Source organism: Neovison vison, chromosome 6, assembly GCF_020171115.1.
Source record: "Neovison vison isolate M4711 chromosome 6, ASM_NN_V1, whole genome shotgun sequence".
Lineage (NCBI taxonomy): Eukaryota > Metazoa > Chordata > Mammalia > Carnivora > Mustelidae > Neogale > Neogale vison.
In genome coordinates, this window is record NC_058096.1 from 212,841,399 (window position 1) to 212,867,696 (window position 26,298).

The 26,298-nt window shown below is 52.7% G+C and overlaps 1 protein-coding gene across 2 annotated transcripts; it reads left to right on the plus strand.

Moving 5' to 3' along the window:
• Window positions 1-4,115: 4,115 nt before the first annotated feature.
• On the plus strand, window positions 4,116-22,880 carry IL12RB1 (interleukin 12 receptor subunit beta 1). Of its 2 annotated transcripts, none has more exons than XM_044255346.1 (16): window positions 4,116-4,245; window positions 5,623-5,685; window positions 6,449-6,563; window positions 7,256-7,425; window positions 8,530-8,672; window positions 11,441-11,474; window positions 11,889-12,023; window positions 13,180-13,262; window positions 14,332-14,575; window positions 16,834-17,001; window positions 17,716-17,853; window positions 18,247-18,402; window positions 20,011-20,145; window positions 21,060-21,165; window positions 21,478-21,559; window positions 22,327-22,880. In XM_044255346.1, the coding sequence occupies exons 1-16, from the start codon at window positions 4,116-4,118 to the stop codon at window positions 22,678-22,680; spliced, it is 2,256 nt and encodes a 751-aa protein (XP_044111281.1). In that variant the 3' UTR covers window positions 22,681-22,880. The 2 variants fall into 2 exon arrangements, with proteins under 2 accessions (XP_044111281.1, XP_044111282.1); XM_044255347.1 differs by having other exon boundaries at window positions 4,122-4,245; window positions 16,840-17,001.
• Window positions 22,881-26,298: the final 3,418 nt, after the last annotated feature.

The window sequence follows — 26,298 nt, forward strand, 5'->3', positions numbered from 1 at the left end:
AGAGAGAGAGCGCGCACTACGGGGAGGCACAGGGAGAGGGAGAAACATTTATTTATTTATTTGGGAGAGAGAGCACGAGTGGTGGTGGGGTGTGGGCAGAGGAAGAGAGAGAAGCAGACGTCCTGCTGAGCAGGGAGCCTGACTTAGGGCTCTATCCCAGGACCCTGGAATCATGACCTGAGCTGAAGGCAGATGCTTAACCAATTGAGCCACCCAGGTGCCCCTAGAGATCATCCACTTCAGCCACTGTGATTAGCTCATGGAGGAAAGGTAACTCAAGCCCAGCCAATCAGTCTTCCTTGGGGACTTGGTCTGGAATCCCAGAGAAAGACAGGATCCCTGAACCGGAAGTGGTTGGACCAGGTAAATTGGGACCTGCTGGAGGGGCCATCAGGGCTGTATCAAATGCCCCTGCTCCATCTGGAGAATACATAGAACTTCCAAGATGACAAGAACTTACACAAGAATTTCCAAGATGTCCCTTCAATGGGCTACAAGGGACATCTGACTTACTGATTGACTGAACACATGAATCAATGCGTGAAATTTTCCCATGGTGAACACCTATGCATCCTTCAAAACCCACTTCAAGTTTTCTTTGAGAAGCATCAGAGAACACATATTGAATGAATATATTTTTTCCTGTGAACTTCTACACACCCATCAAAGCCCTTTTCATATGTCTCTAGAGGGCATCAGCGAGTGTGATTGTTGAATGAACACGAGAGTTTATTTTCTTGATAATCTTCTGTGTTGGTTTTTTTTTTTTTTAAGGTTTTATTTATTTGACAGTGAGAGGCACAGTGAGAGAGGAAACACAAGCAGGGGGAGTGGGAGAGGGAGAAGAAAGCTTCCTGCTGAGCAGAAAGCCCGATGCAGGGCTCGATCCCAGGACCCTGGTTTCATGACCTTAGCTGAAGGCAGACGCTTAACGACTGAGCCACCCAGATTTTATTTATTTATTTATCTGAGAGAGAGAGAGAGAGAGAGAGAAAGAAAGAAAGCAAGCAGTGAGAGGAGCAGAGGGAGAGGGACAAGAAGTCTCCGTGCCTAGGGCAGAGCTGTATGCAGGGCTTGATCCCATGACCCCAAGATTACTATACTGAGCTGAAATCAAGAGTCAGATGCTCAACCAACTGAGCCACCCAGACACCCCTTCTTTTTTTCTTCCTTGTTAAAGATTTTATTTATTCATTTGACAGAGAGCAAGCAAGCACAAGTAGAGGGAGCAGCAGGCAGAGGGAGAGGGAGAAGCAGGTTCTTTGCTGAACAGAGAAGCTGATGGGGGGCTTGATGGAGGGCTTGGTGGGGGGCTCAATGCTGGGCTCGATCCCAGGACTCTGGGATCACGACCTGAGTCGAAGGCAGATGGTTAACGACTGAGCCACCCAGGCGCATCCTTTTGGGTATTATTTAAAACATCCTTAAATGATCCCTGGAGGCATTAGAAAGTTCTGGATGAATGGATGAACGAATGAAAACTGATCTTATTGGTGAATGAGAAACCACAAAAGGGTTTGTAAACTAAGATTTTCTCCTTGCAAACTCCTACTTATCCTTCAGCATTCTCCTTAGATGCCCTCTGGAGGCATTAGGGTCTCGTGGCCACATGGAGAGAAGCTCAGCCTCCCTTGGGCTGCAAGTCACTCACCCTGGAAGAAAACGGAAACCGAGGGGGTAGGGAAATTCTGTGGTCCCTCCCATCATGATTTCCATTTCCTGGGCCCCTTTTAACCCAGTCCTTCCTGCCTCACCCTCCCCGCAGCTAGCGAGGAGGCATCTGAAAGTGGGGCAGCCCTAGAAGCATATCCTGGCTGTATTTCTGGGGCAGCAGGGAGGGACCCATAAGGGCACCCTGAGGGCTTCCTGGCGGAGGGTGCAGGCAGACCAGGGGCGGTGGGTGTGCAGATTTGGCACGGGGAAGGTGAAGTGCAGTGAATCTTGGGGCAAGCTTCAGATCCCGACTTTGATAAGGGTAGAAACGCCACCTCCCCTGTGGCTGGTATCTGGTATCGTGCTCAAACACCTGCTATGGCTCCCCAGTCCCCTTAGGAGAAAGTCCAGCCCTTCGGCCTGGCACTTGAAGTCCTCATCTGCCTTACTGCTGTGGAGCCACAGATTGCCGTGTTCATTTTGATATTCCCCAAAGCATGTCCCTGAACTTGGCTTCTGCTGTGCCCTCTGCCAGGAATGCTTTTTCTATAAACCGAGTTCAAGAGCCCCCTTCTCTGGGCATCTCTCCCAACTCTCCCTTGGGACGTGCCCCCCACCTCTGACACTCCCTGCACCCACCCCTGCCGCCAAGGATCTGTGGGCACCCGTGTCCAGCTCTGTCCCTTCCTCTGCTCCTCCCTCACCCCCCAATGTCTTTCCAAGGGCTGCTCTGGGAAGCCCGGTGACTTTGGGGGGCTGGGAAAGAGCTGCAACAAGAGCAGAGGCTGCTGGGGGACCCCCAAAGAACAATTCATTACCCCGGCTGTCTGGTGGGCATTACCTGCCGGGAGCCGGGCCCTCCTTTAGCGTTTCACAACTGTCTATTTTGCAGATGGTGTAGCTGAAGCCTAGACGGGCCAGCCTTGGTGGGGGCCAGCCCTGGGGCATGAGGCTTGTTCCCGAAGATGCAAAGCTCACCCTCGCTGGGGGGAAAGGGGGGGCCTCTGTCTGAATCCATCTCTTCATGTGCAGCTGGGGACTGGAGGGGTCTGGGCACCTCAGGGCTCAGTCTCTCCATCTGTGAAATGGGACACAGAGATGGTGTCTCCTGGGGTAGGGTGTCAGGATCTTTGAGAGGAGACTAAGGATTTGGCTCCATCTCTGTCTCTTTCATCTTTCTTTATGTTTCTACCAATCTGTCTCTGGCTCTGGCTCTCTGTCTCTGTCTCTCTCTGTCTCTACCCCTCCCCCAGGCCTCACACATCCGTCCTGCAGCCCACTCCACCCCCTGGCCTGGCCTGGGCCCTATTGCCAGTGAAGGCTGCTCTGTGCGGGGTCACGGGGTCCCCGTCCCCACTGTGCCAGGCCTGGGACACTGCCTCTTTGTTCCCATGTCTCTGACCTCATGGCCTCCTGGGCGCCTGACCCTGACTAGCTCAGCTGCCCGCAGGAACAGGGAGCCTCTGAGACTGGGCTTCCTCCCAACCCACCTGGGTCCCGGTCCCCAGATGCTCTTCCGGGAGAGACTCCCACCATGCTCCTCAGCCCCCTGTGCTCCAGGAACATTTTTCTTTAAGGTGAAAATCACATAACTTAAAATAAACCATTTTAAAATCTACACTTCAGGGACATTTAGAACTTTCACAGTGTTCTGCAACCATCTCCTCTGTCCAGTCCCAGAACATTCTCATCACCCCAAATGGACACTGTCCCCATTAGCAGTCACTCCCCAAACCCCATCTCCCAGGCCCTGGCAACCACTCATGTTTCTGTCTCTGAATTTGCCGGTTCTGGACATTTCACGTACATGGGGACCATACAACATGTGGGCTGCTGTGTCTGGCTGTTCTCACTCAGCAGGACTTTTTTGGGGTTCACCCACTTTTTAGCATGAGTCTGTCCTTCTCCATGGACATTTTGGGACTTTGTAGACAGTGAGGAGAAAGGCTCAGAAACTGAGACCCGCCCGCCCCCGATGCCAAGAAACAGACGCAGAGAGGGGACAAAGCTTAGTCTGAAGGAAGCAAAGGACTCTTCAGGAGCGGGAACCCAGGGTGCCCTGGGGTGAAGTTTGGGAAATGGAGAGGTGGGCGTGTGGGGAGGGGGCAGCGTAGAGCAAACACTTCATAACGGTTTGTTAGGAGAGTGAACACAGACATCCGAGAACACGGGGCTCCCTCTTGGCACCTGAGTCTCAGAGGTCAGCTAGAGAGGGCCGGAAACCAGGGCAAGGGCTCAGAGCAGCTGGCCACTCAAGGGGTTGGCACCTCTGGCTAAGGCTTGTGCCATCAGTGTAGACCCCCAGATCCGTGACTCCAGGTGGGTTTGTGGCCGCGATGAGGCCGCCACCACCATGCTGACTTCTTAGTTTCTCTTTCAGTTTGACTTGTGGCAGGAGGGGCCATGACATCTAACTTTTTTTTTTTTAATCTTTTAAGTCCTCCTTCTTACTCAGCTTCAACATGTTCAGGGGCAAGGACGGGGTGGCTGGCAGAAGTTCATCTGGGGCTGTGAGCTTCTGTGTGGGCTCCATGGGACAGCTGTGGGCCAGGCTGGTCCCCCTCCTTCTGCTCCTGCTCCGAGAGCAAGGCGGTGAGTTCCCCACCTTGACACCATGGCTTTTCTTGCCGCGGGGCATGTGCGTGTAGGGTGATGGACCTGGCTGAGCCTCAGTCTTTCCCTCTATCAAACTTGGGCATCTCTGCTCTGGTCTTGACATCATCTTCTGTGGAATGGGCTAAATCTCTGAATCTTTTTTTTAAAGATTTTATTTATTTATTTGACAGAGAGAGATTACAAATAGACAGAGAGGCAGGCAGAGAGAGAGAGAGGAGGAAGCAGGCTCCCTGCTGAGCAGAGAGCCCGATGCGGGACTCGATCCCAGGACCCTGAGGTCATGACCCGAGCCGAAGGCAGCGGCTTAACCCACTGAGCCACCCAGGCGCCCTAAATCTCTGAATCTTAACCACTCCCTGAGGTTCTGTGAGAAATGCTAAAATCCAAAAACGATAAGGAGAGGCACCTGAGTGGCTCAGTCTGCTTTCGGCTCAGGTCATGATCCCAGGGTCCTGGGATGGAGCCCTATGTCGGCGGGGAGCCTGCTTCTCCCTCTCCTTTTGCCTGCCGTTCTGCCTGCTTGTGCCTTCTCTCTCTGTAAAATAAACAAAATCTTTTAAAAAAAGAGAAAGCAGGATGCCTGGGTTGCTTAGTTGGTTGAGTGTCTGCCTTCAGTTCAGATCATGATCTCAGGGTCCTGGGATCAAGTCCCACATCAGGCTCCTTGCTCAGTGGGGAGCCTGCTTCTCCCTCTCCCCTCCCCCTGATTGTGTTTTTTCTCTCTCTCTCTCTCAAATAAATAAATAAAATCTTTAAGAAAAAAAAGAAGAAGAAAAGGATAAGGAACAAGTATGTATATAATGGTTATACATGTTTATAGTTTTCTTTTATTATTAGACAAAATATATGTACATACTATCTCTCCTTCTCGTGGGATCGGACAGAAAGGAGCCCAGACCCCTGCAGATGACTGGGTTTGAAATCTAGTTCCAGCTCTCCTGTGGCTGCTGTGTGACCTCAAGTCACTACTTTGCCTCTCTGTGTGTCTCTGTAAACTGATAATCAGCAAGGTTTCAGGGCCTGCAGGGATTAGGCAGGGCTGGAGACCAGAAACTGAGAGGAGGACAGGGGCCGAGCAGCCTCAGAGGTTGTTGAGTGGATGAATGAGCGGTGGATGGATGGATGGATGGTTGGATGGATGGATGGATGGATGGAGCGTAGGACAGATGAATGCGTGAATGCCTGATGGGTGGCTCGGTGGAAGATAGGATGTGTGGATGGATGGGTGGGCGGACCCATAGATGGGAGAGGGGGTGGGTGGACAGATGATCTCTTGGCAAGCCCCCCCGCCGGAGCGCCTCCGTCATGCAGTAAAAGACTGGAAACGTCATTCTCTCTTCGTTGTCTTTGCAGCTGAAGCCTGCAGTACCAGTGGGTGCTGTTTTCAGGACCCGCCGTATCCGGATGCAGGCGCAGGTCTGGGACAGTTCCTTATTGCGGGGAGAGGTCATGCTGGGGTCTGACTGCCCCTTCCTTAGCTGCTCCTCCCTTAGTTCCCTCCCACCCAGTCAAAGATTTAGGTGCACCTGAGGTCTTGGGAACAGCCTGATAGCCTACTCTTCCTGTCCTCACCAAGCTCCGGTGTCCCAGGGTCTGCCACCAAACAGGTGTTTCGTCCTTCCTTTCGTGCAAGAACTATTTACCAAGCTCCTACTGCATGCAGACCCAGTTCTAGGCGTGAAAGAATCAGCCACAAGCCCGACTGACTTCCTGGGGCCACAGCCTAGTGTGGGAGGTGGATAACAGGCAGACAAATGCACAGACAGCATGCCAGAATGTGCTATGAGAAACCAGAGGAAGGGGAGGGAGGCTGGAGGAGGGGGCGGCTTCAGGTTGCCTGGTGGACAAGGAGGTGACGCTGAAGGAGAAACTAGAATGTCAAGATCTGTGGGAAAAGCATTCCAGGCAGATGGCACAGCATGCGCAAAGGCCCTGAGGTGGGAGTGAGCCTGCTGTGTTTGGGGACTGGTGAGGAGGCTGGTGTGGCTGGAGGAGGGTGAGCAGGGGAGAAGGCAGGAGACAGGAGCGAAGGGCACAGGGAGGGTGCTGGGAGTTCGCCAAGGCTGAGGTTGACACTGGATTACTTAAATGTCACAAAGATTCATCCCAAGTGTGCACCAGCAAGGAGGGCCCCCTCCCAGCTCTTGGTTCCTTCTAAAACCTTTGGGATCTCCTCCAGGCTCGGCTTCAGGCCCCAGGGACCTGAACTGCTACCGGATAGTCAGTGCTGGTTATGAATGCTCCTGGCAGTATGAGGGCCCCACGACTGGGGTCAGCCACTTCCTGAGGTGCTGGTAAGGACCCTGCCCCGGTGCCCAAACCTTCACCCATCATCCCACACTTGCTCCTGCCCCCATGACCCTGCTCTCAGAGATGTGATCTTAGCAAGGTCCTTGCCCTTCCTGGTGGCTCAGTGTCTTATGTGAGAAGGGAGAGTGGGGACTCTATTTGGGGGGGGGCGTGTCAGCGTAGGTGGGCATCTAAGTTGGGTGGCAATTAGGGTCCCTCTCATCCTTCCTCCTCACCCGCTTACTCGTTTGTCCATCCTTCCAACCATTCATTTCTTCATCTGCATCGTGAGATTCTGGGGTTCCCCCCAAACCCTCAGTGGCAGGCTGATCCCCCTAGAGTCCCCAGGCTGGGGAGGGGGAGTCAAAAGGGCAGAAGAAGATCCTGGGATGGGGCGCCTGTGTGGCTCAGTGGGTTAGAGCCTCTCTGCCTTCGGCTCGGGTCATGGTCCCAGGGTCCTGGGATCGAGTCCTGCATTGGGCTCTCTGCTTGGAGGGGAGCCTGCTTCCCCCCTCTTTCTCTGCCTGCCTCTCTGCCTACTTGTGATCTCTGTCTGTCAAATAAATAAATAAAATCTTTAAAAAAAAAAAAAGAAGAAGAAGATCCTGGAATGTGACGCGGCCCATCTACTGGGGCTGCTGAGCCCCCCTGTGGGTCCTGCACCCCCAGACTCAGCCCCAGTGCTCCCCTCACGCAGCCTCAGGTCCGGGCGCTGCTGCTACTTTGCCGCGGGCTCAGCCACCAGCCTGCAGTTCTCTGACCAGGATGGCGTAGCTGTGCTCCAAGCCGTCACGTTCTGGGTGGAATCTCGAGCTGAGAACCAGACACAGAAGTCCCCTAAGATCACCCTGAAGCTTCATAGTGCAGGTCAGCACCCGTTCTCCTCCTCCCCGCCGCCCCTTCCTCACCCAGAGATGCCTCGGGTCCCTGAGCCTAGACCCGCAGGGATCTGGGCCAGGGGCTTGATAATGCCAATGATTTTCACATCAAACCCTGTTGCGGGACATGGTAGAGTTCTTCACGGTCCCCTCACCAATCCCCATCTGCTGGGCACTTAGGTTGCTTCTGGTTTCTCCCCGAAACTGTAATACCACTGGGACCTCGTTGGGTCTTTAAAATCTGTTTTCACGACGCAACCACGGACACTTAACACCTAGTGTTTGAGATGCTCCTGTGTGCTATGCTGAGTCATAGGGGACATGAGTGAGGCCAACAAAGTTGGCCACTCTGGGCTGGCATTAGGGTAAGGTGAGGGAGGAACCTGCCTTGGGCACGAAATTGTAAGGGATGCCAGAAAACTCAGGAGTCAATATAAATAATTGTCAATATAAAGAGATGTTTTTTGAAAAATCAAAATTAATGCCAAAAAATCCATGATGAGCAATGTATCAAATTTTAAGATGAAGGCAGGATCCCACCATCCCTCATGGAGGCCAGAGTCAAGAGGAAGTGATGAACAGGAAGGACTATTATATATGAGGAAATGCTGCTGGGAGGTCAAGCTGAGCCCGGAAGGACAAAAAGGATCCAACAATAATCAGGGGTAGAGAAGTGTGTTCCAGGTAGAGGGCATAAGGGCACAGCAAGTGCAAAGGTCCTGAGGTAGAATCAGACATGGTATGACCAAGATGCAGAGAAGAATGATGGATGCTTCTCTTCAAGTCAGGGTTTAAAAAATTAGTAAGATTTCCCTAATAGTCTTCTAAAAAATAGATTCAATTAATTAGCCTCTTATCAGCAACTCACAAAAGTGCCCATCTCACCACAATATTGGTACAAGGAGTGTCAGTCTTGAATCTTTGAGCCATAGAATCCTAGGCTTAGATGGACCTTGTAAGGGTTTCCCTGATGCACATCCTGGAGACTCAGTCAGGTACCCTGGGCTGGGTGGGGCAGATTTTCCAAAATTTTAAGTATCAATAACTTACACATATGCTGGCTCGCCTCCCCAATCTCCATCTCTGTTCCTAGTTAAATACGACCCCCCGCTGGTTGGAGACGTCACCATGTCTAGGTCCTCGGGGCAGGTGCTCTTGAAGTGGGAGAACCCAGCCCGCCAGGATGGCGCCGAGGTGCAGTTCCGGCACCGGACATCCAGCAGCCTGTGGGAGTTGGTGAGTTTCTTCCCTAGGTCAGGAGAGAACACAGGCTTCTTCCCGGGGAACATGACCCCCAAATCAGTTTCACCATCTCTACATCCATCTCCCCTCCTGCCTGGTCTCCACTCTTGCCCTGCAGCTAGCCTCTGGAGTCTCTTTGACACTCAGATCTCATCGGAACCTCCCTTGCTCACACACCCTCCATAGCTCCCTATTACCTCGGGAGAGCATCCTTTCCTCACCTGGCCCCAGGCACCCTCACCAACCTCATGTTTCCTCTGGCCCCCTCTGAATAGCCATCATTATCTGCCCATGCCCTGAATTTCCAAGCTCTACCTTTGCCCATGCAGTCTCCTCCATCTTCACGCCTTCTTCTCTATGAGTGGCTGAAAATCCAGTTGATCTTCAGGGTCTAGTTCAAGGGCAGCCTCTCTAGGAAGCTCCCCTTCCACTTCCCTCTTTCCTTCTTTCTTTCCTTCCTCCCTTCCTTTTTCTCCTTCTGTTTTTTGTTTTGTTTTTGAGATACAATTGACATGTAACATTATGTTGGCTGTAGGTGTACAACATCATTATTTGATATTTGTATGTATTGTCAAGTGATCACTGTCAATCTAGCTACTGTCCATCACCACCTGTGATACAAACCTTATGTCTTGTAAGAACTTGTAAGATCTACTCTCCTAGGCGCGTCCAAGTACATCATACAGTATTAGGAACTATAGTCACCATACAGTACATGACATCCTAGGACTTACTTATTCTATAACTGAATTGTGTACCTTTGACCCCCATTCCTCCCACCCCCCAACCCCCTGCCTCTGGTGACCACCGATCTGTTCTCCATGTCCATGAGTTCCATTTTATTTTGCTTTGGATTCCATGTGTGCGAGAGAGATCCTATGGTATTTGTCCTTCTCTGAATTATTTCACTTAGTATAGTGCCCTCGAGGCTTGTTCACATTGTCACACACATCAGGGTGTCCTTCTTTTACAGCTGAATAATATCCCTGTGTATGTGTGTATGTGTGTGTGTGTGTGTGTGTGTATACCCCATGTTCTTTTTCCATTCATCGGCAGATGAATGGAAACACTTTGGTTGCTTCCGTATCTTGGCTATTGTACGTGAGGCTGCAGTAAACATTTTTTTCAAGACTATTTATTTATTTATTTGTTGGGGGGTGGCGTGTGTGGAACACAAGCAGGGAGAATTGGAGAGGGAGAAGCAGGCTTCCCGCCAAGCAGGGAGCCCGATGGGGGCTCGATCCCAGGACCCTGGGGACATGAAGGCAGATACTTAACCGACTGAGCTACCCAAGTGCCCCCGTCTTGTGTCTTCTTGATGATAGTCATTCGAACTGAGGTGGTATCTCATTATGGTTTTGATTTGCACTTCCCTGATGAAGAGTGATGTCAAGCATGGTCTCTCTACCTGTTGGCTGGCTGTGTGTCTTCCGCAGACCTTCGTTCATTCTCCAGCTACCTTCTGCTGTCCCTTCTGTTGCCCCCACGCGGAGCAAGCTGGGTCTGCAAGGAACCTCAGCCCTTGCTTCAGGCCCAAGAAGCCCCTAGATGGGGAGAGACAGAGACCTCCAGCCTCTGAATCATGGCATCTCCTCCTCCCTCAGACTGGTGGCATTTTCAGGCCAGGGAGCAACCCCAGCTTCAGCCCCATCTCCCTTTCCAGTGTCGGAGCCCCCTGAGCCTCAGTGACCCCCTCCGGTGAATGGGATCTGTCAGAGGCAGGTGATATGGGACTCCTGCTGGGGGAGGGGTCTCTCTGTCAGTTTGATTTGAAATTCCGGATGTTGGGGGACCTCTCCGCATGACACAGGGTGTGGGGGGCAGGCCATATCCTACACCTGACTCTCCTGATCCCCAACACCACTGACATACAGGTTTTCCCTCCTAAAACAATTTTTGTAGGAAAGTACAGAATAATAATTTTGCCTCTGAAAATCTTTTAAGCCAACTTTTACTTTGGGAATAATCTTAGATTTTCAGAAAAGTTACAAAGAAGTATCCAGCTCCCCTAGAAAGGTCCCCCAGCTGCCCCACATGCAAACATCTTACATTCTTTTTTTTTTTAAAGATTTTATTTATTTATTTGACAGAGATCACAAGTAGGCCGAGAGGCAGGCAGAGAGAGAGGAAAGGAAGCAGGCTTCCTGCTGGACAGAGAGCCCAACATGGGGCTCGATCCCAGGACCCTGGGATCATGACCTGAACTGAAGGCAGAGGCTTTAACCCACTGAGCCACCCAGGCGCCCCACATCTTACATTCTTGAGCGTGTCTGTCTACCACCAAGATAAATGTTGCCATGTTGCTGGGGACTAAATCCCTGGGCTTATTCTGAGCCACCTGTTTTTCCATGAAAGTTCTCTCTCTCTTTTTTTTTTTTAAAGCGCCTGGGTAGCTCAGTGGGTTAAGCCTCTGCCTTCAGCTCAGGTCATAGTCTCAGGGTCCTGAGATCGAGCCCCTCATCAGGCTCTCTGCTCAGTGGGGAGTCCGCTTCTCCCTCTCTCTCTGTGTGCTTCTCTGCCTACTTGCGATCTCTCTCTCTCTCTCTGTCAAATAAATAAATAAATAATCTTTAAAAAACAAAACAAAACAAAAAACAAATGTCCTCTTTCTTTCTTTTTCTAACCCAAGCTTCCACGTTGCACTTAGAATAATTGTTTAAAATTATAAAAGAACTAATATTTCTTTCAAAAAAAAACCTTTTTTTTTTTTTTTTTTACCTTTTACCAAAAGGTAAAACTGTGTATATATGATCTGGTCCTAGGGCAACTGCGGACCTCAGGAGGATGCTGGCTTCGGTGAGAATAATAGTACCAACTACAGCTGCAGCGTGCTAGCATTAATTGAGCGCCTACTGTGTGCCAGGCCCAGTGCTAATTTCGTTGTACGCTTGCTGGCCCATCCTTAGTTCCATATTGGATTATTCCCATTTCTCAGGTGAGGAAACGGGCTTGGGGGTGAGAAGCCATTGACCAGGCTCGCATCCCAATAGATAGCTGCTACAACGCCAACCTAGGGCCAGGGCAAGAATGGGACACCTTAAGGTCCCCCAAGAGGACACGGCCTGGCCTATTCCCACAGTGGTCCCAGGGCCCAGCACACAGTTGGCACTCAATTAAGTGTCTGGTGGCTAAATGATGAGCGCCAAGCCCCAGGCACCCCCAGGTCTGAGACAGCCCTTCAGCTTGAAGTTCGGCTCATTTCCCCACTAGAGTCCTGCCTCTGCCCCCTGCGGATGGACGCAGCCCAGGAATTCCAGCTCCGCAGGAGGCGACTCAGGCCAGCAGCCCCAGGAGACCCAGGAGACCCCTGGAGCAGCTGGAGCAGCCCCGTGTGTGTCCCCCCTGGTGAGAGCAGTCCAGAGCCACTGGAACTGGGGCAGGCATTAGAAATACAGCAGTGGGTACTAGAAATAAGGTGGCAAGAGAAATTTGGGGAAATTAGTAAAAGGTGCTAGGGCAGGGGATCTAGGTGGCTCAGTGGGCTAAGCGTCTGCCTTCAGCTCAGGTCATGATCCCAGGGTCCTGGGACTGAACCTGGCCTTGGGCTCCCTGCTCAGCAGGGAGTCGGCTTCTGTTCATCTCCCTGCGCCCCTCCATCCCCCATCCCCCACCCTCACTCATGCGTGCTCTCTCTTGCAAATCAATAAATAAAATCTTAAAAAAAAAAAAAAAGAGGTGGAGCGAGTTTCACTTTGTAAAATGTAGAGAATCCATAATCTGAAAAGAAACATTTCCCAGTCTTTCTTTCCTTCCCATGTGTCCTGTTGGCTTTGTTCTTTAAGGCCATGCAGGGAGTCGGCAGGGGGAAATGGTCGTGTCGTGAAGACATAGCTTCCTGAAGGACATAGGGAGCTGGAGTTTGGGCAGCTCCAAAGTGGAGATGGGACCCGAGAGGCAAGGAAGGAAGAGGTGATTGTCAACATTTTGCCCCTGACCTTGTGACCTTGGCAGGTCTCTTCCTGCCCCCAGTGCATTATCCACTGGGAAACAGCTCCAAGAGTTCTTTTCAGACTTTAAAACGAAAATTGTAGTAGAAAATGCATTAGATAAGATCTACCATTTTAACCATTTTAAAGCATAGGGTTTTGTTTTGTTTTTTTTGTTTTGGTTTGGTTTTTTTAGGACTATATTTATTTATTTGAGAGAGAGAGAGCACATACACTGCAGGGGGAGGGACAGAGGGAGAGAGAATTCCAAGCAGACTCCCCATCAAGCCTGGAGCCTAATCCCATGACCCCCAGACCATGACCTGAGCTGAAATCAAGAGTCCAATGCCACCCAGGAGGCCCCAAAGTGGATAGTTTTATGGCATTAAGTATAGTCACATTGTCATAGACTAGATCTCCATGTTTCCGCTTTTGAAAACTTCTTAACAACCCACAGGAATCCTGTGTTTCAAGGGAGGGAAGGAAAATGTCCTGGGTCCCCATGCATGGTCTGTGGGAGGTGGCGGTGAGCAAGGGACCACCCCCAGCATCACTGTCTCACCATTCCATTACAGAACATCTTCCACAACCCAGCTTGAGGTTCTCAGTGGAGGCGCTCCGTCCCAATGGAAGGAGGCAGGTGACCCTGCATGGGCAGGTAATGGGCTGTCACGGGGCTGTGGGGTGGCCTGGGATGGGGAGAAGGAGACAAGAGGCTGGAGTCAGGGTGCACAAGGGGGCTACTGTGAGAGAAGAGATGTGGAGGGGTCGAGGATTCCGAGGACTTTGGGTTTAACTCTGCAGGGGAGCAATGGAGGGTGTGTGAGCAGAAGAGGGATATGACTGGGTTCAGTGTTCGCAGACTTCCCCCAGCTCCCATGGGGGGACCAGAGTGTGGGGGGCTAGGGTGGAAGTGGGCAGGCCAGGGGTAGACAATGTTGGTCTAGGTGGGAGATGATTTCTTTGAAGTCTCCCGAGCAACCCATTAAGAGCAGTCTAATTAACTCCCAAGTTATGAGAAGGAAACTGAAGCACAGAGGGAAAATCTCTTGCACAAGTCAGGGGCAAAACCATCAGATATTTCACCCACTGGCTTTACCATAATTAATTGGCCGGGTCCCTAATAGACTGGCCCAGTACGCTTACAGTGAAGCTTTACTTCCTGGCATTCCTTTCATTTGAATTCCTTTAAAAAAAAAAAAAGATTTTATTTATTTATTTGACAGAGATCACAAGTAGGCAGAGAGGCAGGCAGAGGGAGAGAGGGGGAAGCAGGCTTCTCGCTGAGCAGAGAGCCTGATGCTGGGCTCAATCCCAGGACCCTGAGATCATGACCTGAGCCGAAGGCAGAGGCTTAAGCTGCTGAGCCACCCAGGCACCCCTGAATTCCCTTTCTTAGGAAACACTTCCAGACTTGAAGTAACTGGGTCCAAAGATAGGAAAAACATTTTTTTCCTGACACTCAGTAGGTTTTGCCAAATTATTTCCTTCCCAAACCAACAGGCACTGGCCATGAATGCCTATTTCCCAACAGCCTCACCAGCACCGAGGGTTTTTTTGTTTTGTTTTGCTTTGTTTTTTTGCTTGTTTGTTTTTAAAAGTTTTTGGCTCATGTCACAGACTGTGGCCCGTGGATGAGTCTGTTCAGGGGCTGCATGCCGATGTTGGCCTGTGGGGATGATGACAGTGTTCAAGGCTCCACAAACCGTCTCTCACATTCATGACAGCTGCCCCAGGTTGAGCTTCCAGAAGGCTGCCTCGGATCCAACTCTGGCGGGGAGGTGACCTACCGTGCCCGCCTGCACATGCTATCCTGCTCGTGTAAGATCAAGTCGACAATGAACTTTCAGCTGAAGAAGCCACTCGACCTCTCTGGTGCGGCCTATGACCTGGCTGTCATCTCTCAGAATCGCTTCGGCCCCGGCCCCAACCAGACATGGCACATTCCTGCCCAAACCCACACCCACACAGGTGCCTCCTCCGGCCGGGGAGGGCTGAGGGAGGGCTGTGGAAGGGCCTCTCAGAGCTAAATGCCTCCTCTGAGCCTCTACCAGACTAGGGTGAGGCAGGTGAGGCACAAAAATCAAGCAGGTGTCTCATTCAGGAATGTGTCAAAATCACTAATTAAGGTACATATTGTTAGAATGTGATATTTTACCAAACTCTAGCTGGCAAACTACAGCCCAGGCAACCATCTGTAAGTGAAGTTTCCTGGGACCAGGGCGGAGATCAGGGTGTGGTGAGTGAGGCAGGACAACGCGAATATGCGGCCGACCCTAACTTCATTTCAAATCTTGATATTTGCTCATTCTATATAGGTATCGATGTGATTAAAGATGTCCCTATATTTATAGATATGAGAGGAAAAAAAATCAAGATTTATATTTATGTATACATGCACGTGAATACGTCTACATAAGTTATTGAGGTGAAGGTCACACCTCAGCATGAACCAGTTTGGTAGGTAGAATTCAGTGGTGTTTAGGACGTTTGCAGCGACGGGCAACCGTCAACTCTGTCTAGTTCCGGAGCATTTCTATCATCCCTAAAAGGAGACCCCACGCCTCTTTTTTTTTTTTTTTTTTTAAAGATTTATTTATTTATTTATTTGACTGAGAGATCACAAGGAGGCAGAGAGGCAGGCGGAGAGAGAGAGAGAGAGGGAAGCAGGCTCTCTGCTGAGCAGAGAGCCCGATGCGGGACTAGATCCCAGGATCCTGAGACCATGACTTGAGCCGAAGGCAGAGGCTTTAACCCACTGAGCCACCCAGGCGACCCTGACCCCACGCCTCTTATCCCTGGCCCCTGACACCCACTAATCTTTCTGTCTCTGTGGCTTTGCCCATTTTGGGCATTCCTTATATCTGGGACCGCACACCCTGTGGCTCCTCGTGATCGGCTTCTCTCATCCAGCGTCATGTTTTTTTGAGGTTCCCCCACATCGTAGAGTGTATCAGGGCTTCCCCTCCTTTTCGTGGCTGAGTAATATTCCACTGTGTGGCTGAACCACGTGGTGTTTATCTGTTTATCCGTTAATGAATGTTTGGGCTGTTTCCACCTTTGGGCCATCGCAAAGAGAGCTCATGGCATATTTTCCCACTCATTTTTTAGAAGATTTTATTTCGGGTGCCTGGGTGGCTCAGTGGGTTAAAGCCTCTGCCTTCGGCTCAGGTCATGATCCCGGGGTCCTGGGATCGAGCCCCACATTGGGCTCTCTGCTCAGCAGGAAGCCTGCTTCCTCCTCTCTCTCTCTGCCTGCCTCTCTGCCTACTTGTGATCTCTCTCTGTCAAATAAATAAATAAAATCTTTAAAGAAAAAAAAAAGATTTTATTTATTTATTTGACAGACAGATCACAAATAGGCAGAGAGGCAGGCAGGTGGGGGGAGCAGGCTCCCTGCTGAGCTCGATCCCAGGACCCTGAGATCATGACGTGAGCCGAAGGCAGAGGCTTTAACCCACTGAGCCACCCAGGCACCCCCTCCACTCATTTTTTGGTTCTTAAAAAAAATGGCATTGGAACAGTGTTTGTCTTGACGACAGAGTTCTTTGGTACCTCTAGCTTTGTGCCTGATACGTGCCTCACTCATCTCACCCTGGTCCTGTCCCTGCTGAGCACTCAGCAATCCTGTGAGGACAGGGCTGGTACGGGCGTGCCCATTTCAGAGATGAGACCTCTGAGGCTCAGAGAGGTAAAGCCACGTGCCAAGATGGCACAGCCACGAGTCCGTCAGCTCCTGGCCTGGTTCGGGTCATGGCCCCACTGTGTGACCTTGTGCCAGTGGCTCTCCCTCTCTGAATCTCAGTTTCTGTATTATTGGGGTGATCACCTTCTCACTTTGTAGCAGAATGACACCTGTGAAGTGCTCAGCACTGGCCTGGTGCATATAGTTGGCGCTCAATAAATGGTAGTTGCTGTCCCTGGAATTGGAAGCAGTGCCCGCCTCCCTGAGATTGTTGCCTAGGAAGGGAGGAACCCTGGGGACTGAGTGGGTGTGTCCTCAGGCCTCTGAGCTCCTGTCCGGCTGGGAGGCCCACCCTGCAGACACCTGCTAGAGCAGGAGATGCTCCCCAAGCTGGTTGGGGGAGGGTGGAGGGTGGGGGTTGGGATAGCAGCACAGGCAGCCCTGATGGTGGACGTCTTGGCAGGGGACTCACGGTCAGACCAGGAGACCTAACTCATTCAAACCACCATTGTTAGCCTAACCTGCCTCCCTCATCTCCTTCCAGAACCAGGGGCTCTGAATATCAGTGTTGGAGCCAATGGGACCTCCATGCACTGGCCAGCCCAGGCCAGGGCCAAGGCATATTGCATTGAGTGGCAGGCCCAAGACCAGGACAGGAACCTCACCAACTGCACCCTGACTCCATCCCAGGACCAGGACCCTACAGGAATGGGTACCGTCATGTCTGTCGCCCTGCTTCTGCTTCTGCTTCTGCCTCCTCCCTTAGGGCTCCTGGTTGGCTCCAGCCATAGGGGCATGTGAGGTGTCTGAGGCCCAGAGAGGTCTTGCTACTTGCCCAGGGTCACACAGAGGTGGGGACGGGCTGAGACTGGGACCCTGCCACCCATGCATGTCTGAAGCCTCCTGCCAGGACCCTGAGGTGTCAGGGCCATAGCCCCGGGCAGATCGCACACCAATAGGTAATGAGTCTCACATCCCAGGGTGTTTGTTAAACAGGTCCCTGTGCCAGAGAAGGTGACAGCTCCCAAGATGCTGGTGGCAAACTAATGAGACCTCTGGAGAAAAAGGGGGAGCCTTCCAGCCCTGGCAGCCTCTCACTCCCACTTCCTACCCGGGGCCTGGCCCAGGGCCCCCGGAAACCTCAGCCTCAGACCTGGCCCTTGAGGTTCCTAGACTGGGGAGATAGAGCTGGAGCCAGATGCACCTGGCTCTGTGGCATCCGGGCTGGGCTGCAGGTGGGGGGATGGGCTGCGGGCGGTGGGAGTAAGAAAGGGATCCTGGAAGAGGGGAGATTGGCACAAGGGCTTTGAGGTGTGAGCAGGAGAGCTTTAGGAGTTCCTGGCAGGCCGCACAGCCAGTGCAAAGGGGCAGAGGCATCAGTACAACCTATTTACACTACCGGCCTGGGCCTCGCCGATCTTTCTAGCAACCTACAGCTGGAGCAGAGGATCTGGGGCAATGGAGCAGAAGGTATGTTACCACATCACGATCTTCGCCTCTCCGCGTCCAGAGAAGCCCATCTCGTGGTCCACAGTCTTGTCCACCTACCACTTCGGGGGCAATGGTGAGCAGCCCACACCTGCAGGGTGGTCTCTCCAGAGGGGCTTGGTAGGGGTCTTGGGTGTCAGGAGAGGGGAATGAACGCTTAGAGGCACTTACTCCAGGTCAAGCCTTGACCAGAATCCAGATGTGCAGAATGAGCTGAAGACCGCCCCCCACTCTGCTCCCCCCGCCTGAAGGGCACTGCCCCCATTTTATAGATAAGATATTTTATAGATAAGAAAAGTGAGTCTCAGAGACGGGCAGCAATGGGGGCTGAGTCGTGGAGCCGGGATGCGAACCCAGGCCCACCTGACTCTGTTGCCAAGGTTCCCTGGGTCTCTGGACAGCGCCAGGCTGGGTAGGCAGAAAAAATTCAGCCGGTGCTCTTGGAATTGACCATGGTGGCCGATTGCAGCCTCGGGGGCAGGACGCCCACAGCATGTGTCAGTGAAGAAGCTCAGCCAGGGCTCTGTGAACGTGGACTGGGCGCCGTCCCCGCTGAGCGCTTGCCCGGGTGTCCTGAAGGAGTACGTCGTGCGCTGTGAGGATGAGGAAGGCAACCTTGTCTCTGGTACGTGGGCAGCATGGGCCTGGCTAGGGGAAGAAGGGACCAGGGATCGACTTCTGCCTGGCTACGGGCCCCTGAGCACCTCATCAGCCCTCTTTGGGCCTTGGTTTTCCCACTCATAAAACAAGAGTTGTTCGATTCCAAGAGGCCAGACTGCCCTTTCTGGACCCCCAGGAGGGCCCAGTGGGCACAGCTTCCATGTGTGGAAGTCAGCTCCTCATGCAAATCAGCAGCTTGACTGCCGTGGAGCCGGATGACCGTGTCCATTTCACAGATGGGGAAACTGAGGCTTGGAGAGGGTCTCCTGCCCAAGGGTTAAGCAAGCCTGGATTTGGGCTCAGTCAGATGCTCCTTCCTGCCCCTTGGGAGGGAAAAAGAGCAGTCTGTACATGGTAAGTCTCACCGGCGCTGGAGTTTCCTGTCGTTTCACACACTGGGGGCCCTCCATGCAGTCTTTTCCTGTGGCCTCACCCACCCACCTCCCGCAGCAACAGTCCGGGCCAGCAGGACTGGCCTATTCGTGTCTTCATGTTCTCACCCAGCACCCAGCACCGGCCAAGGCCAAGGCGTGAATGCCGGGGAGCGGGGGAGGGATACTGGGGGGATGCTCTTGCATCAGAAACACAGGCATCTTGTCATCTGCTTGACCACCCGCTGTTTAGAGGGGGTAAGTGGGGCCAGCATTCTGGTGGCACAGCTGGAAGCCACCCCTTTACCGATTTGCTGAAAGTCAGAAATGCTGAAGATGAATGCACCAAATGCCTGTTGGCCAAATTGAGCAATTCCCCCCACTCCAGTTTCTTTGGAAGAACATTCCTCTTGAATATAGACTTAGGGTTCTAGGAATTTTTTTCTTCTTGATAAGAGCCAACCACTGTATTCTCGTTTTAAGGACTTTTATGGAGAGCTTTATTTGTGAATGAAAGCCAACCGATTCCACACTGTTTGCTGAAGTCCTACTGTGTGCTGAGGTTTGAGGGATACTGAGGAAGCAAGATAAAGTTAATGCTGAACTTGACCCTAAAGATGGGAAGGAGGAGAGGGAAGAAACCATGGGGTTATCTGGGGAAAGGGTGAGCACGGGGGAGGGGGTACAAAAACCAGTGCAAAGGCCCTGAGGTGCTACTGAACCTGGTATCTTTAAGGAGCTTGGAAGATGGGGTGGTGTGGGGGAGAGAGCAAGGAGCCAGCAGAGGTCAGAATTTGAGAAAAATAGCATCATTCACTAAATATAGGAGGGAAGAACAGTCCCCCAAGTAAGCTGGGGTGAATGGGTGCATTCAGAGTTTTCAGAAGGGGCCAAGGGTCCCTCTCTTGGTTTTGGCTCAGGCCGTGATCTCAGGGCTGTGAGATCGAGCCCCAAGTCAGGCTCCACACTCAGCGAGCAGTCTGCTTGGGATTCTCCTTCTGCCCCTTCCTCTCATGCTCTCTCTCTAAAATAAAATCTTAAATTATTTTTTTAAAAAAAGTGTTTTCAGCAAAATGTCCTTGAGTCCCCAGTTCCACTCTCAGCATGCAGCCGTCCACCCAGGACCTGGGCATCCCACTCCGGAGCCTGGCCTCCTGGCAGTAAAGGGAGTCTGGGGACCCACGGCTGCCTCCCTCCCACAGAGCTGCCTGTGAAGCCCACAGAGACCCGGGTCACGCTTGACGGCCTTCGGGCTGGGACAGCCTACACCGTGCGGGTTCGAGCGGACACAGTGACGCTGCAGGGTGCCTGGAGCCGGCTCCAGCCATTCAGCATCGGTGAGCAGGAGGGCAGGGCCTGGGTATGTACCCAGCATGCACTGCCCCATCCCAAGCCTCCACAAGCAGCCCCCCACCCTGGCCCTGCTCCCCACGTAGCAACCGCAGGAGAAAGTCCCAGCCCACTCTGCTCTCCCCTCTTTCACAGTGTCCCCTTGTGAACCTCCCTTTCATGCTCTCATTGCCTTGCCCGTGCAGGCTCCTCTGCCTGGGATGTTTGTTCTTCCTGCTAACTCCTAACCCAGTTCAAAAGCTTCCTCCTCCAGGAAGCCAACCATTCTTTCTCCAGGATACCTACCCCACGCGCCTCGCCCCTCCCCCCCAAGCTGTGACAATCCTCCCTTCCTGGCCTGACAGCTTGGGAGTGGGTGAGGCTGTCCAGGCTCTGCCAGGCTCTGTCCAGCTTGGGGGCTCCGGTGCGGGGGGGGGGGAGAGGATGGGGGCCATTTGTTGAGCGAGTGAAAGAATGGGTATCTCTCTTATCACAAAGATAAGGAGGTGGACTCCATTGTCTTGGGGCGTGTGGCCAGAAGAGATTTGGAAACCAAATGATCTCTGTTCCTACCGTGGTCTCTGCCTGTTGCCCTTATAATGCAGTTTGGTCTCAAGAGAGCCAGTGTGAGTCGGGCTTGGCATGGGGTGGCAGATCTGGGCCCAGGGTGCAACCACAGGGGCACAAGAAGCAGGCATGTGCAGCTAACATGGCCCGAGCCCTGTATGCCAGGACTTATCCTGCAGACCCAGGGCAGGTGGGTTCCCCGGTTCTTTGCTTCACACATGAGGAACCAGGCACAGAGGGACCCATGGTGTGCCACAGTCAGCAGTGAGTTGATGGAGGGTCCAGCCCTCCCAACACCCTTCCTAGTAAGAGGCAGGAGGTGCCCCTCTGCCAACCCAACCTCTCGCACTCCCAGAAGCCCAGGTTTCCCGGTTGTTCGATTTGTCCGTACTCCTCGTGTCTCTGGGGAGCTTCGCCAGCATCCTTCTCCTGGGCGTCTTTGGGTACCTCTGCCTGAACAGGTAATTTGCATGTCTTCCCCAAGATGATCCGTAATGCCAATAGTGGTCATAGTAACCGCTCATGCCAAGTCGGTATTTGTGCCCAGTTTACAGATAAGGAAACTGAGGCCCAGAGAGTCAGGGCCCAGGTATCCAGCAAGGGGGGCACAGCTGGGATTTCAACCCAGGTCTGTCAGCCTCCCGCACCCTCCAACCCCAATCCACAGCCAATCTCCCTTTGTAACGTAGTGGAGATGAAAAGAGTAAGTTGGAACAATTAAAAAGTAAAAACAGAAAACGCTACTTCTCTGACCAGTTTCCTTCTGTCCCCAGAGCTGCGCGGTACCTGTGCCCGCCCCTGCCCACACCTTGCGCCAGCACTGTGATCGAGTTCCCTAGCAGCCAGGGAAAGCAGGTAAGGACTCCTTTTCTGATTTCAAGTCCTATTTCTTGGTTCTATACTCTGGGCCAGGGTTCTACAGAGTAATGGCCATGGACTAACTCGTTTTATCCTCCCCTAACCATGGACACAGGGACTCCAAGAACCTGTACGATTTCACAGATAGGCAAGAAGAGGCCCAGAGAGGAACCTCCTGTGGGTCCTTTCTTAGCAGTAGAAACAACTCAAAGTGGCTTCAACAAAAAGGGAAACTGATGGGAGATGGGGGGATTCCCCAGATGGTGGTCTTCAGGCAAGGCTAGGTCTAGGAATCCAGAGACTGGGTATCCATTTGTCTGGACTGCTGTTCTGCCCGCAGGCTTCCCTCCCACTCGGGTTCAGCCTTTCCCCAGTGGAAGAAGGGTGTTCAGTTCACTTTAGCAAAAGTCCCAGGGCCATCACCAAGAGGCCTAGAGTGGGTCACATGCTCATCCCTGATCCCATTGCCGGAATCAGAGGCTAGAGTGCTCTGCTTGGCTGGGCCATGTCACATATCCATCAGTCAAATTGTGGTGGGGTCAGTGCACAACCACATCAAAACGAGAAGAGGAGGAATAATTTCCCAAAGAGAAATGGTGTGTGTGTGGTGGGGAGGGCTTCCTAAAAGGGGCTGAATGGGGGGGGGGTCATTGAGGCAGAGCTAATCCTCTGGTCTCAGGATCTTAGGGAATTAAGCCAGTAGGAACCTGATTCCAGGAAAATAGGGCCCTGCCCATAGTCTTGGCCCCACCCTTCCTATCTAGGCTTGGCAGTGGACAAGCCCGGCAGACTTCCTGGAGGAGGTGTCCCCAAAAGAGGCCTTGGTAGTGAACATGTCCTGGGAAAAAGATGAGGGAACTGACCTGGACACACCCGTGCATCTCAAGGAGAAGACAGAGCTACTTCGGGACACTCCTGAGCTGACCTTGGACACAGAGCTCCCGTTGGAGGACAGGAGACAGGTGCAAGGCCATCCTGAGCCTCAGGCTCTGGGGCCAGGCAGGCAGGAAGGTCTGGAGGGCAACCTTGCCCTGGGGGCTGGACTCTCACTGCCCTTGGGAAACCTAATACAGACCCCCATAATCAGTGGCCCTTTGAACATGGACTTGGAGGCCTGAGTGAGAGAGACGAAAGCCGGCCTTGACCTTCAGACAGGAAGACTGAAGGTGGCCGGTTATTAAGCAAACATTGCATACCCAGTCTGTTCTGTCTTGACACACCCATGATGTCCTGATTCCCCATAACCACCTCGAGAGGTACATGGCTATTCTAGTTTATAGAAATGACCACTAAGGCTCAGAGAGAGCAAGTGGATAGCCAGAAGCTACCCAGCACAGGCAGGACTCAAACCTGGGCAGAGAGATCCAGACCCCATTTCCGGGTCCCGGCCCCTCCCCTCCTGCCAACACAGGTTGCACCACGTCCTGTGGCGGGAACCCTAGGAACCACCAAGAGAAGGAAGCTGCCACACCCCATGAAACCCATGGGGAAGGGACAGAATTTTTCAGGGTAGACTAGATTGGAGGGGGGCCCATAGGACACTAAGCTGGATGTGTGTCCCAGGAGCACTTGATGGGGAGTCTGGGCCCAGAACTCCTGCAGCACTGCAGGCTCCAGGCTTGGAAGATCTAGTCGTTGGAAAACAAGGGCAGCCCTAAGCATTCTGAGGGAGGCGATGGTTTCCTGCTTAGCCTTAGTTTCCTCCCCTCTAGAATGGGGGTGAGGATAATATTGAACTCAAATGAGCCTTCTGTTGGGCAACGTTCCCCTGGCTGAAGCCTGCGTGTCAAGTTCAAAATCCCCCAGTAGGGGAGTTCATTCATTCTCCGCACGCATTTACCCATCTCTCCCTCTGGGCGCCCCCAGGGGCACCCGGATTGGGGGAGACAAAATGATGATCACTCGGCAGAGTCAGGACTGGGCAAGGGGAGGGACGACTCGAGGGGGAGTGGGATTTGGCTCCCTCAAAACATGAGGCTTGGTTCATTCCCCCAGCTCCGCCGGCTCCCCCCCCCCACTCCGCCCCGTTTGGGGGTCGATCTGCCCTCCGCCCAGGGCTCAGGTCAGGAATCCGGGTTCCCCCTTTCTCCTGACACACAACGCCCCACAGCAGGAACGCGTGCCCGCCCCCGCCCCCCGCCGTTCACACCCTGAATCTGCCCTCTTCCTTTCCCCTCCTGCCCAGAGCTCCTCCCATTGTTAAACGAGGCGTCTCCGATTCCCCTGGTGGCCACCAGGTGGCAACAGCAGCACGTGTCTCTCTGGCCTAGTGGGGGCGTGGGGGCACACCGCCCTCCCCGCCCCTCTCAGCCCGCTAGGGAGTTTGCAAAACAGACTTTTCCGGTGTTAAGTGGGGACGGGAGGGGGAGGGGTGGAGATTAGAACCCAGAGCCACTGAATTCTGTGGCAAAAGGACCTGAAGCCTCTGGGTGAGAGCGGTCTGGCCCCATAGGCTGGGAGACTAGTGGTCCAGGCCCTGCCCCTTTGGGTGGCCCCCATTTATGCATCTAGATGGGGACACAGAAGCCTTGACCCCGTGCTCCAACCATGAATGACTGCTCCTTGTTCCGCGCATGCTCCCTCCCTTGAATTTGCCACCTCCCTGTCTGGCAGGCCTTCCCTTGTGAATCAGTTCTCATTCTTCGGTGGCAGGACCGAGTGGGCAGACAGGAAGGGATGCTGGGTCAGCGCTCTCACAGAAGAAAACCAGAGGGATCTGAGCCCCGGGCTCAGAACTACCCCTTCAAGATCAGGGCCCCACACCCACCCCTACTGCTCCTGTGCTCCTCACTGCTCACGACCGCCAGCAGGTGGCCCCCACCGGGATGCCCATTGAGGAACGGAGAAAGAGACCCAGCCGCACAGTGGAGTATTACCCAGCCATAAAAAGGAATGAGGTTCTGAATCGTGCTACAAGGGGGCTGAACTTCAGCCCAGTGAAGAACAGTGGATAAGAGATGGCTTCCTGGAAGGGGTGATACCAGGGTCAAGATGGTGAGGGGAGGCCAGCAAAACCAGTGAGCAAAGGCCCTGAGGTGGGTGTGGTTAATGGGGGAGTGCGTGAGAGGAGGGTGTTAGAGATCACTGCCTACTGGGGACTTAGGGGGTTTATTCCTGTGCTGGGGGAGCTGGTGTCCTAGAGCAGGATTGTAGAAACCCGATTTCTGAGTTCTTTAAAGATTCTTCCTGCTGCCGTTCAGAGGAGCGGGTGACCCAGCCCTGCTGGCCTCAGTGTTCTAGTCTGTAAAATGGATAAGGTGGCCTCTCCAGAGCCCTTGGCCCCTTCTCTCCGCTCCTCTGTCTCTATCTCTCTTGGTCTCCCTCTCACCATGGCTTCCACCATGAGTCAGGAAGCATGTCTCTATCAGAGAGAGAGGCTGCCTCAGTTTACCTCCCCAGATACATTCCTCCTCTATTTCTCCAGTGGCCTCTGGGCTTGGTCAGAAAGGGATGTTGTCTCTGTCTCTGCCTTCGAGCCAGGATAGGACTGAGGTATCAGCGGCCCCCTGGGGACTCTGGGCTGTGGGAGATGACACAGGACAGCCGTGGCCAGGCCTCTCACACATAACTGCCCTCGATGACAAGGTTGCCCTGCCCCCAACTGGGCACCTTTGTTCATGCCTCCTTTTTTGTTTTTTCGTGTTTTGTCTTTGAAGAAAAAAAAAAAAGATTGTATTTATTTATTTGACAGAGAGAGAGATCACAAGTAGGCAGGGAGGGAGGGGGAAGCAGCTCCCTGCTGAGCAGAGAGCCCAATGTGGGGCTTGATCCCAGGACCCTGAGACCATGACCTGAGCCGAAGGCAGAGGCTTAACCCGCTGAGCCACCTCGGAGCCCCTGTCATTTTTTTTTTCTTTTAAAGAGACATCTACACACCATACAAATCACCCTTGCAAAGTGAATAGTTCTGTAGCATTTGGTGCATTCCCAATGTTGTGAAACCACCGCCTTGTGTAATTCCAGAACTCTTTCATGACCTCAAAACGAAACCCTATGCCCATGAGCCATCACTCCCCATCCCACTTCACCCAGTCCCTGGCAACCGACAATATCAGCTGTCTCTATGGATTGGCCTGTTAGGACACTTCCTATCCGTGGGCACAAGCACTTGGCCTTCTCTGTCTGTGCTCTTGTGGAAGAAACAGCATCATGTTTTAGAAGTTCAGCTCCGTTGTTGTAGCATGAATCGGAGCCTCATTCCTTTTTATGGCTGAATAATATTCCGCTGTGCGGCTGGATCACTCGGTTTCTCCGTTCCTTGATGGGCATCCTATGGGCGCCACCTGCTGGCGATCGTGAGCAGTGCGGCTGTGAGCTTGGTTTACAGGCTTTGGTGTGAACACCTGTTTTCAGTTCTCTCGGTATATACCTGGGAGGACAATTGTTGGGTCATAGGGTAATTCTGTGTTTAACTTTCCCTCTCGAGGCGCTGCCAGATTCCCATCAGCAATGTGTGAGCGTTCAGATTTCCCCATATCCTCATCAATACCTGTTATTTCCCAGTTAGGGAGAGGGGAGCCATGCTAAGGTGGCGTGGGGTCTCACTGTGGTTTGATCTGCCTTTCCCTGAGGACTGTTGGTGTTGCGCGCTTTTTCATGTGTTTATTGGCCATTTATTATATCTTTGGAGAAATCTCAATTTGAATCCTTTCCTTATTTTTCATTGGGTTATTTATCTTTTTATTACTGAGTCCTAGGCATTCTTTAGATCGTCTGGATATTGATCTGTTGTCAGA